Raw genomic sequence first — 12,290 nt, forward strand, 5'->3', positions numbered from 1 at the left:
GAGGGCCCCCCCAAGGATTATCTTGGGCTTATGAGAGAAAGACAAATAATCCTTTTTTTATTAATTATTTGCTAGCCACAATTAATAAAATTGATTATCCAGAAACTAAGTCTTTCAAACTTTTCATATGCCACAGTTTTCTTTTTATCACAATGCAAAATAAAGTTCAATTCTGAAGCCTTACTGAAGCATAGAGCTTATTTTGGGTTCTTGAAAGCTTTACTAATAGATAATAACCTTTCAAGGATTAGAAGATTTCAAGCACAGTTCTGGAAACAAACTGAGTCTTCTGTCCAAGGACTAACTCAGTAAAGTTAAATATGTTCATCACTAACATAGGCTAGACAATAGGTGACAAATTATTTGGACATGGAAACCCACGAAACAAAGGAAAATTAAAACAGTCTTCAGGTCATTCTTTTTACAGTGATGGAAGTGTCATTCTATGAATGATTCCATTTTTAAACCACCAAAATATAAAGAATTTGAGTATAAGTTAGTCTATGTGAATTTATTCCTCACTTTCTCTTGGTAGTTCATACTTGGTGAGATTATTTAAAACCTATTTTAATAACTAAGAAAAATGTGTTTCAATTAAAATCAATAATTTTGAGATTTGGAATCTTATATGCAAGTCAATGGCAAAACTTTTAAAAATGTATCTCTCATAAATGGCTTCAACAAAGATAAATAAAATTTCAAAGTTTTGCTTTACTCAAGAAGAATATTTTTAAAATTCTATAAAGAGCAAACAAACCAACAAAATGGAGATGTTCTATACATGAATGAAAAAAAGGCAGGAAAAGCTAAAGGATAACAAAAATATTTAAATATATAAAATGACAAAAGATAAGACAGCAAAAATATGCTTATTCTTTCCCTGAAAGACATGTTGATTATTTAATGCTAATTTATAATATAAAGAGGTTTGTTTGGATGATTTTGTTTGGATGATATGTTTGCAACAATATTTTTTTAAAAATAAAATTAATTTTAAGTTATGGAGAGTATACACTCTTTAACATTTTAGTATTATTAAAACAACTCTTCTCTATAACCCGTTATTCTGTAAAAAGAAAAGTAAATGCATATGAGAAGGCAGAGTGCTCTATTTATTCTCTTTAACCTAATAACTTAAATGAGAGACAAGCTATTGTGCTAGTAAAAGCACAGGATGAATAGAAAAAAAAGGCAGGGGTAGGAATTCCAACTCTATTTCAATTCCATGGGTTGGAATTCCTTGGACAGTTTCATTATCTATAATAATACTTGTACTACATATCTGTTGAATTAAATGAGAGAATTATGTAAAATGCTTTATAAACTTTAAATTTACCTTTTCGATTATTATTTATTGCCTCCTAAGAGATTTAGCAAATATTATAGTCTTAGAGTTTCTATACCATGGTCTATACATCAAGCTTTTCTCAAAGGGGATTTCTAACATACTAGAGGAAACGAGACACTTGCCTTCAGAGAGAAGAGTATGGTCATAACTGAAATAACAATAATGAAGAAAAGCATGTACATGAAGAACCAAACACTCCAATGCATCCAGTTGCTAAGTCCCATGATGCGCAAATACTCCTGTTGGGGAACAAAAAGAAAACAAAAATTACATGATCCTACATTCACCTGCTGCTGTCCTGGTGCAAAAAAAAACCTATTCACTAGAATCTAGGAAGTAAGGGATATGTGAGAAATAACTGACTTTGGAACTTCTTTTCTACTGCTTTTTAATGGAAGGGCTGGGGTGGGGTTGAACAAGAATAAACTACTGATAAATGCTTTCGGGTAAATGTGGGTCTGGGAGTGTATTTAGAGGAAGGGGAAGTGAAATAAGAATCTATGTTATCTGGTATGACATTTGTACGCTATGGATATGTGTTATATTGGAAAAGTGGTAAGGTGCAGCAAAACATTAAGATGCAAGAAAATAGCTTGAGAGAAAGTAAGAAACAAAAAGTGTCTAAAAGATGGATTCATTTAAAAAGTCTTCTCAGACAATGTTGAGTACAACTCTGTTTACATTCCAACACTGGTAGAAATGTAATTTCAATTAAAAGCTATTGGAAAAGGTTTTTTTTTAACTTTTTTTTTTAATACCACCTTCCTTTCAAGAATGACTAGCAAATATGGCACCCAATTGTTTTGCTCTAGCAACTAGCACCAAAAATAAACAGCATGAACTAACACAAACTAAGGATGCATTGTAGCAAATATGGAAAGCAAGGAAAATGATTCAGCAGCCATGTGAGATTGTGCTGTTAAGCACACAGGATTTCAAACTATCAGGGATCTTAGATATCTATCCTACACACACACACACACACACACATAGATAGAGAACACAGGTCGAGTTGAATCAGAAGGGATGATATCTATAACAAATAAAATGAAGGGGTGAGAGAGGAACATATTGGGAGGAGAAAGGGAGAAATGGAATGGGGCAAACTATCACTCATAAAAGAGATAAGAAAAATCTTTTTCAATGGAGGAGAAAAGGGAGGAGGCAAGAAGGGAAAGTGAAGCTTACTCTCTTCACATATGGCTTAAGAAGGGAATAACATGCTCACCAAATCTGGTATGAAAATCTATCTTACATTACAGGAAAGTAGGGGAGCAGAGGACAAGTGGGGTGAGGGAGATGGTAAAAGGGAGGGCAAATGTTAGAGGGGAGTAACTAGAAGTAAACACATTTGGGAAGGGAAAAGGTCAAATGAGAGAATAGAATAAATGGAGGACAGAGTAGGATGGAGGGAAATATAGCTAGTCCTACACAACATGGCTATTATGGAAGTGTTTTGCAAAATGACACATATATAGCCTGTACTGAATTGCTTGCCTTCTCAGTGGGGATGGGTGGGGAGGGAGGAAGAGAGAGAAGTTGGAATTCAAAGTATTAGAAACGAATGTTGAGAATTGTTACTGTATATAACTGGGAAATAAGAAATGCAGGTAATGGGATAGAGAAATCTATCTTGCCCTACAAGAAACAGAGAACATGGGGATAAGGCAAGGGTGGGGTGTGATAGAAGGGAGGGCACATTGAGGGAAGGGGTAATCAGAATGCAAGGTGTTATGGGGTGGGGGGAGGGAAGAGATGGGGAGAAAAATTGGTACTGAAAATTTTGTGGAAATGAATGTCAGAATCTAAAAATAAATAAATAAAAACTTAAAAAAAAAAACCATCAGCCTCCCAGAAAAGTGATTATGAAACAGAAAGTTGGAACACTATATAATCTTCAAAAGATCATTTAAAAAATTGCTTGGAAGTATTAGAATCAATACAAATTGCCAGATTCCACAATACAACAGCAGAGAAGAGTCACAATTTGAATCCACCCACCTACGACAAAGCTCCAAAATTCACAAGTCAAAGAGAAAATAATGAAAGGAAGAAATGGATTAATTTGTAAGAAAATATAAAATACCCAGATTAACAAAACAGGAACTAGAACATCTAAACACCCTAATTCCAGAAAGAGAAAGAAAACAAGGAATAAACAAACTCCAAAAGAGAAACTTTTTGACAGAGGGAGCCATTGGACAAACCTCAGAAAGAAAATGGATCAGTGGAAAGGAGACTGTTAACAAAGTGTCAGCACTGATCCAAAGAAAATGCAGCTAATTCTGACTTAGCCAAATCCACTGAAGCCTCAAGATAAAAGGATTTTTCTAGGATTTAACAGTTATTGTCAGGGGGAGGAGCCAAGATGGTGGAGTAGAAAGACACACATATGTTAGCTCCGAACCCACAGCCCATAAAATTCCTGTAAAGAAGAACTCCCAACAAATTCTGGAGCAGCAAAAGCCACAGAACAATGGAGTGGAGGAGATTTCTGTTCCAGAGAGCTCTGAACACTGACACGAAAGGTCCATTGCGCACCGGACCAGACCACAGCCCAGCCCTGCCTTGGCCGCCACCTCGGGGAGCAGATCTGAGCAGGTTTCAGGGATGGAATCTCCAGCGGCCATGCAGGTCCCTCTACCCACGGGCGCAAAGATCAGTGAGAGAGCCTTTTTTCACTCTCTGAAAGGGGAGTGGGGTGTCCCCATAACTTGGGTATCCTCAGGAGGCAGCAGCAGACAGGGGCTCCCAAAGCAGGCAGGAGGCAGGATCCATTGTTGAAGGTCTCTGCATAAACCCCCTGAGGGAACTGAGCCCTGTGTGGTGGCCCTGCCCCAACCTGAGCACCTAAACTTAATCTCACACTGAATAGCAGCCCCGCCCTGCCCCGCCAAAAGCCCTGAGGCTGGGAAGCAGCATTTGAATCTCAGACCCCAAGCACTGGCTGGGCGGATATGGAGGCAAAGTGGGTGTGAAGAGGAAGCTCAGAAGTCAAGTCACTGGCTGGGAAAATGCCCAGAAAAGGGAAAAAAAATAAGACCATAGAAGGTTACTTTCCTGGTGAACAGATATCTCCTCCCACTCTTTCACATGAGGAAGAACAAGGCTTACCATCAGGGAAAGACACAGAAGTCAAGGCTTCTGTATCCCAAACATCCAGAATAAATATTCCATGGGCTCAGGCCATGGAAGAGCTCAAAAAGGATTTTGAAAATCAAGTTAGAGAGGTGGAGGAAAAACTGGAAAGAGAAATGAGAGAGATACAAGAAAAGCATGAAAAGCAGGTCAACACTTTGCTAAAGGAGGCCCAAAAAAATGCTGAAGAAAATAACACCTTGAAAAATAGGCTAAACTCAATTGGCAAAAGAGGTTCAAAAAGCCAATGAGGAGAAGAATGCTTTAAATAGCAGAATTAGCCAAATAGAAAAGAAGGTTCAAAAGCTCACTGAAGACAATAGTTCTTTCAAAATTAGAATGGAACAGATGGAGGCTAATAACTTTATGAGAAACCAAGAAATCACAAAACAAAACCAAAAGAATGAAAAAATTGAAGATCATGTGAAATATCTCATTGGAAAAACAACTGACCTGGAAAATAGATCCAGGCGAGACAATTTAAAAATTATAGGGCTACCTGAAAGCCATGATCAAAGAAGGAGCCTAGACATCATCTTTCATGAAATTATTAAGGAAAACTGCCCTGATATTGTAGAACCAGAGGGCAAAATAAGTATTCAAGGAATCCACTGATCACCTCCTGAAAGAGATCCAAAAAGAGAAACTCCTAGGAACATTGTGGCCAAATTCCAGAGTTCCCAGGTCAAGGAGAAAATATTGCAAGCAGCTAGAAAGAAACAATTCAAGTATTGTGGAAATACAATCAGGATAACACAAGATCTAGCAGCTTCTACATTAAGGGATCGAAGGGTGTGGAATAGGATATTCCAGAAGTCAAAGGAACTAGGACTAAAACCAAGAATCACCTCCCCGCAAAACTGAGTATAATACTTCAGGGGAAAAAAATGGTCTTTCAATGAAATTGAGGACTTTCAAGCATTCTTGAGGAAAAGACCACAGCTGAAAAGAAAATATGACTTTCAAACACAAGAATGAAGAGAAGCATGAAAAGGTAAACAGCAAAGAGAAGTCATAAGGGACTTTACTAAAGTTGAACTGTTTACATTCCTACATGGAAAGACAATATTTGTAACTCTTGAAACTTTTCAATATCTGGGTAGTTGGTGGGATTACATACACACACACACACAGAGACAGAGAGCACAGAGTGAATGGAATAGGATGGGATCATATCTTAAAAAAATGAAATCAAGCAGTGAGAGAGAAATATATTGGCAGGAGAAAGGGAGAAATGAAATGGGGCAAATTATCTCTCATAAAAGAGACAGGCAAAAGACTTTTTAGTGGAGGGAAAAAGAGGGGAGGTGAGAGAAAAACATGAAGTTTACTCTCATCACATTTGACTAAAGGAAGGAATAAAAAACAGTTATTGTCACAAATGCAGAGAACTATGCTTCTATTATCTCATATGTGCTTATATGATTGAAAAGAACCAGAAGCAAAAAGGCAAATCAGGCCAATCTGTCTTAAAATTCATATAGCCATTTGAAAAGCAATAGAGAAGTAAACAACCTTTCTAAAACTTGATCAACTGCTTCAAACATGCACCACTTGGCTTCTATAGATCCAAGTAAGACTTATGTCCTGAATACCAGCCTTAAAGTGCACAGTACGAGTCCTATTCCAAAAGTGCAACAATCAGAAGAAATCAGCTATATTTACCCACCAAGGACGGAATGACAGTGAGACCTTTTCCCAAAACATATGCTTACTAGCTTTGGGAAGGGATGTTATTGAGAAGTTCAAAAACTATTTTTATGAAGTGAGGTTCCAAGTTCAGACTGTCAATTTTCTGGCTCATACTTTTGCAAGTGCAAGTTATATGCTGCTTGCCAGTGATGAGTAAACAGAATCAGACAAATGTACATTTAGCACCTAGTAACAGACAAAGAAGATGAGTATGTAGAAGCTTTGTCCTAAAGGTGAAAAGACACAGAAGCTAAGGTGAAACTTCCTGAAGGAATGAAACCACTACATATGACACAAGAATACAGTATGCACATATATATGGGAAGCTGGGCCGTAGGCAAATGGTCATACAGTTGGTTTGAGACTTCCATCTGACTACATGACAGCAATGTGTGTCATGCTAAAGGACTCAAGTGCCAGTCTCCTGAAGTCACATCCCAAATGACATGATGGTAGAAGCTGAAGCTATGCAATGGAGCACTGTACCAGACTGTGAACGATCACTTAGAAAGTATCAGAATGAGACATATATGTGTATGTTGAGTGTGCATGCATATATATATATATATACACACATACACATATGTATATACATATATGTACATGAATGCTGAAATATATGAAACATATATGACTCAGAGTACAGAATAAGACACATAAACATTCATATATATGCATATATACACGTGTGCATATGTGTGTCTCCCTTTTTGCACTATGTATGAGTCCTTCACTACTCCATCAGGAGACTGTAGTATGTTTCATTATGAAATCCCTGGATTCATGACTGGTCATTACACTGATCAGATTTCCTAAGTTTTTCAAAGTTGCCTGTAAAATATTTTTGTCATTATACACATTGTTCTCCTGGTTCTGTTCACTTCACATCAATTCATAAAAGTTTTCTTAGGTTTCTCTGAAACCTTTCTCTTCATCATTTCTTAGAACACAACAGTATTCCAGCATATTTATATGCCATAACTTGTCCAGTTAATCCCCAGTATGCCCAGATGGGGACTCCCTCAGATTCCAGTTCTTTGCCAATTCAAGAAGAACTATAAGCAAGTTTGTGTGTCTGTAGAATTTGTTTTGCTTAGGATAAATACCACCCTTAATTTTATTGTTGAGTCATTCTGTAGTGTATATGACCTCATGGACTTTTCCACAGGAGTTTTCTTGGCAAAAATACTAGAGTGGTTTGCTATTTCCTTCTCCAGTGTGCCCCCATTTTTACAGATGAGTAATAGAGGCAAATAGAGTTAAGTGACTTTGCTCAGGGTTGCACAGCTAGTGTCTGAGGCTAGATTGGAACTCAGATCCTCCTCACTCCAGGCCAGGTGCTCTAGCCACTGAACCACTTAGCTGCTCCTTCCTCTAATTCTCCCTTCTCTCTTTTCCCTCCTATTTCCCTGTAGAGTAAAATGTACTTCTGTACCCAACTCTGCATTCTTTCCTCCTCTGACCAGCTCACATGAGAGTAAGGTCTGAGTGGTAGCAGCTCCACCCACTCCTTCCTCCTTTTTTGTATATATCAACACCCCAATTATGTAAGATCATTTTCCCTAACCTCTGCTTCCATTCTCTCCCTCTCCAGTGTATGACTCTTCCTCTCCCGTTCCATTCTTCTTTAAGATTATCAAGCCATGAGGAGGCAGAGCCAAGATGGCGGAGTAGAAAGACACACATAAGCTAGCTCCAAACCCACAGCCCATAAAATATCTGTGAAAAAGAACTCCCAACAAATTCTGGAGCAGCAGAAGCCACAGAACAACAGAACAGAGGAGATTTCTGTTCCAGAGAGCTCTGCAACCTCTTGCAAAAGGTCCATTGTACCCCAGACCTGGAGCCGAGCCCAGCCCTGCCTTGGCCGCACGGCACCGAGAGGAGCTGATCCGAGCAGGCTTCAGGGATGGAATCTCCAGTGGCCACCCACGGGCACCAAAGGTTGGGGAGAGGGTCTTCTCGGGTTGGTGAGAGGGTCTTCTTGGCTTGCTGAGAGGGCAGTGGGGTATCCCCGTGGCTCAGGGCCACCTCGGGAAGCAGCAGCAGGGGCGGCGGCAGACAGGGGCTCCCCAAGCAGGCAGGAGCCAGGATCCATTGTTGAAGGTCTCTGCATAAATCCCCTGAGGGAACTGAGCCCTGCGTGGCTGCCCTGCCCCCACCTGAGCACCTGAACTTAATCTCAGACTGAATAGCAGCCCCGCCCCTGCCCAAAGCCCTGAGGCTGGGAAGCAGCATTTGAATCTCAGAACCCAAGCACTGGCTGGGAGGATCTGGAGGCAAAGTGGGTGTGAAGAGAATACTCAGAAGTCAAGTCACTGGCTGGGAAAATGCCCAGAAAAGGGAAAAAAAAAAATAAGACTATAGAAGGTTACTTTCTTGGTGAACAGATATTTCCTCCCTTCCTTTCTGATGAGGAAGAACAATGCTTACCATCAGGGAAAGACACAGAAGTCAAGGCTTCTGTATCACAGCCCACCCAATGGGCTCCCATGGAAGAGCTCAAAAAGGATTTTGAAAATCAAGTTAGAGAGGTGGAGGAAAAACTGGAAAGAGAAATGAGAGAGATGCAAGTAAAGCATGAAAAGCAGGTCAACACCCTGCTAAAGGAGCCCCCAAAAAATGCTGAAGAAAATAACACCTTGAAAAATAGGCTAACTCAACTGGCAAAAGAGGTTCAAAAAGCCAATGAGGAGAAGAATGCTTTGAAAAGAAGAATTAGCCAAATGGAAAAGGAGGTTCAAAAGCTCACTGAAGAAAATAGTTCTTTCAAAATTAGAATGGAACAGATGGAGGCCAATGACTTTATGAGAAAACAAGAAATCACAAAACAAAACCAAAAGAATGAAAAAATGGAAGATAATGTGAAATATCTCATTGGAAAAACAACTGACCTGGAAAATAGATCCTGGAAAATAGATGCGCCTACCTGAAAGCCATGATCAAAAAAAGAGCCTAGACATCATCTTTCATGAAATTATCAAGGAAAACTGCCCTGAGATTTTAGAATCAGAGGGCAAAATAAGTATTCAAGGAATCCACCAATCACCACCTGAAAGAGATCCAAAAAGAGAAACTCCTAGGAACATTGTGGCCAAATTCCAGAGTTCCCAGGTCAAGGAGAAAATATTGCAAGCAGCTAGAAAGAAACAATTCAGGTATTGTGGAAATACAATCAGGATAACACAAGATCTAGCATCCTGTACATTAAGGGATTGAAGGGCGTGGAATAGGATATTCCAGAAGTCAAAGGAACTAGGACTAAAACCAAGAATCACCTACCCAGCAAAACTGAGTATAATATTTCAGGGGAAAAAATGGTCTTTCAATGAAATTGAGGACTTTCAAGCATTCTTGATGAAAAGACCAGATCTGAAAAGAAAATTTGACTTTCAAACACAAGAATCAAGAGAAGCATGAAAAGGTAAACAGCAAAGAGAAGTCACAAGGGACTTACTAAAGTTGAACTGTTTACATTCCTACATGGAAAGACAATATTTGTAACTCTTGAAACTTTTCAGTATCTGGGTACTGGGTGGGATTACACACACACACATGCACACGCACACACACACACACATAGAGACAGAGTTCACAGAGTGAATTGAAGAGGATGGGATCATATCTTAAAAAAATGAAATCAAGCAGTGAGAGAGAAATATATTGGGAGGAGAAAGGGAGAAATGGAATGGGGCAAATTATCTCTCATAAAAGAGGCAAGCAAAAGACTTTTTGGTGGAGGGAAAAAAAGGGGAGGTGAGAGAAAAACATGAAGTTTACTCTCATCACATTCAACTAAAGGAAGGAATAAAATGCACACTCATTTTGGTGTGAAAACCTATCTTACAATACAGGAAAGTGGGGAAGAAGGGGATAAGCAGGGTGGGGGGGAGGATGGAAGGGAGGGCAATGGGAGGTGGGAGCAATTTGAAGTCAACACTCATGGGGAGGGACAGGATCAAAAGAGAGAATAGAAGCAATGGGGGGCAGGATAGGATGGAGGGAAATATAATTAGTCTTACACAACACGACTATTGTGGAAGTCATTTCCAAAACTACACAGATATGGCCTATATTGAATTGCTTGCCTTCCAAAGGGAAGGGGTAGAGAGGGAGGGAGGAAGAGAAGTTGGAACTCAAAGTTTTAGAAACAACTGTCGAGTACTGTTCTTCCTACTAGGAAACAAGAAATACAGGTAAAGGGGTACAGAAAGTTATTTGGCCCTACAGCACAAAAGAGAAGATGGAGACAAGGGCAGAGAGGGATGATAGAGAGGGCAGATTGGTGATAGGGGCAATTAGAATGCTTAGTGTTTTGGGGTGGGGGGAGGGGACAAAAGGGGAGAAAATTTGGAAGCCAAAATTTTGTGAAAATGAATGTTAAAAGTTAAAGGAAAAAAATAAATAAATAAATAAATAAATAAGAGGGAAAAAAAGAAGAAAAAAAAAGATTATCAAGCCATAACAGAACCACTCCCAGGCTATCCATTTTATTAAACTTCCTCTATAACCCCTGATAATGAGGGATTCAAAAGGGATATAGGTATCATCTCCTCATATTAGAATGTAAATAGGTTTTTTTTGTTTAATCTCATATAATACTACCTTAATATTAAACTCCTCTTAATTGTTCCTATGTAGTAGTGGCTACTAAATTTTGTGTGTTTCCTCAGTACTTCTGTCCTTCCACTTTGTTCTACAGTTAAGGGCAGCTAGGTGGTGCAGTGGATAGAGCACCAGTGCAGGAGTCAGGAAAACCCGAGTTGAAATCTCACCTCAGACACTTGACATTCACTAGCTGTGTGACCTTGGGCAAGTCATTTAACCCCAACTGCCTCATCCTGAGTCATCTTCAGTCATCCTGATGAATATCTGGTCACTGGATACAGACGGCTCCGGAGGAGAAGTGAGGCTGGTGACCTGCACAGCCCTCCCTCACTCAAAACAAAGTCAAGTGCAAGGCATATCATTATTTCTCTGATGGCAGGGTCTTCTTCGGCAACGAAGGATGGACACACATCCTACAGTTAAAATTTGAGGGCAGTTTTCTTTTATAATTTTTTGAAATGTGATGTCTTTTAGGTGATCTAATGGTTCTGAAATCATCTCTCTTCAATCTATTTGCCAAAAGAGTATTTTTGTAATGAAAAACTTTACTCCAAAAGTACTATATAAATTTTAGCTAAAAGTAGTAGTAGTCATAGTCCCTGAAGTCTAAAAAAGGAAAACCCTTCCTTACAAATAAATATATATTGCTGTGATATGTACATGTATATGATATGTCCCGCCTACATTTTAGACCTACAGTTACTGAAGTCGCCTATCAAGCAACATTTTACACTGTGCTATGTCTATTACGTCTATTATTGGTATGAATAACACCCCAAGATGATTATTTGGTGACCTGAATTAATCATTTTTTATACTAAACACATATTAAGCATTAATATCACGTTAATGCTATGATTATATATATATGTATATATATATATATATATATATATATATATATATATATATATATATATATATATAAAATGCTGTAATTACAGATGTCAAGGGTACTACAGCTGATGTTTCAAGGGACTACAAGATTTCCTACCATAAGAAAGAATGTAACAAGATATTGGAGACCAACTATCCACTAGTAGAAACAAATTCCTCTGTGTTCATCTACTTGATCCCTAGGGAGGCAGGAAGGCTCTGAATGAAAGGTTAGACTCTACTGCATACAAAGACAGGGAGGGAAAAAAGCCTTCTCAGTGGATCAAGACTTGAAAGCAGAACTAGAGTGAGAGCAATATGCGGTCAGACAAGCATACCAGGTTTCCATGGAGAAGTGTGGAGCCATGGCTCCTCCTATCGGTGTGCATAGAGAGACAAGGTTCAAGCAGTCTAAGGGCTTTTGATGTAGGTCTGTGACATAAAAGCTAGTGTTTCTGATGGATTCACCTCAGGCATTTCCTCTTTTCACAAATTTGAAAGGAAAACCATTCCCAGAGAGACAGAGTCAAGGGTATTTGTTGACTAGAAAGAAAGTCAAGTAGAAAGTGGAAAGTTAGGAAAGAACAGTGCTGCCCAAACAAGGGTAAGAAGACTCAAAGAAAGAGTA

General features: G+C 38.9%; 1 protein-coding gene across 7 annotated transcripts in view; it reads right to left on the reverse strand.

Moving 5' to 3' along the window:
- LOC140497984 (phospholipid-transporting ATPase ABCA3-like) overlaps positions 1-12,290 on the reverse strand; it is a 296,904-nt gene that overhangs the window by 171,126 nt on the left and 113,488 nt on the right. For all 7 annotated transcript variants that reach the window (XM_072599356.1, XM_072599345.1, XM_072599336.1 and 4 more), the window contains one exon: positions 1,471-1,587. In XM_072599356.1, coding sequence (XP_072455457.1) covers positions 1,471-1,587 — 117 coding nt within the window. The remainder of the gene's footprint in view (positions 1-1,470; positions 1,588-12,290) is intronic.

This window comes from Notamacropus eugenii, chromosome 1, assembly GCF_028372415.1.
Source record: "Notamacropus eugenii isolate mMacEug1 chromosome 1, mMacEug1.pri_v2, whole genome shotgun sequence".
NCBI classification, from domain to species: Eukaryota; Metazoa; Chordata; class Mammalia; order Diprotodontia; family Macropodidae; genus Notamacropus; species Notamacropus eugenii.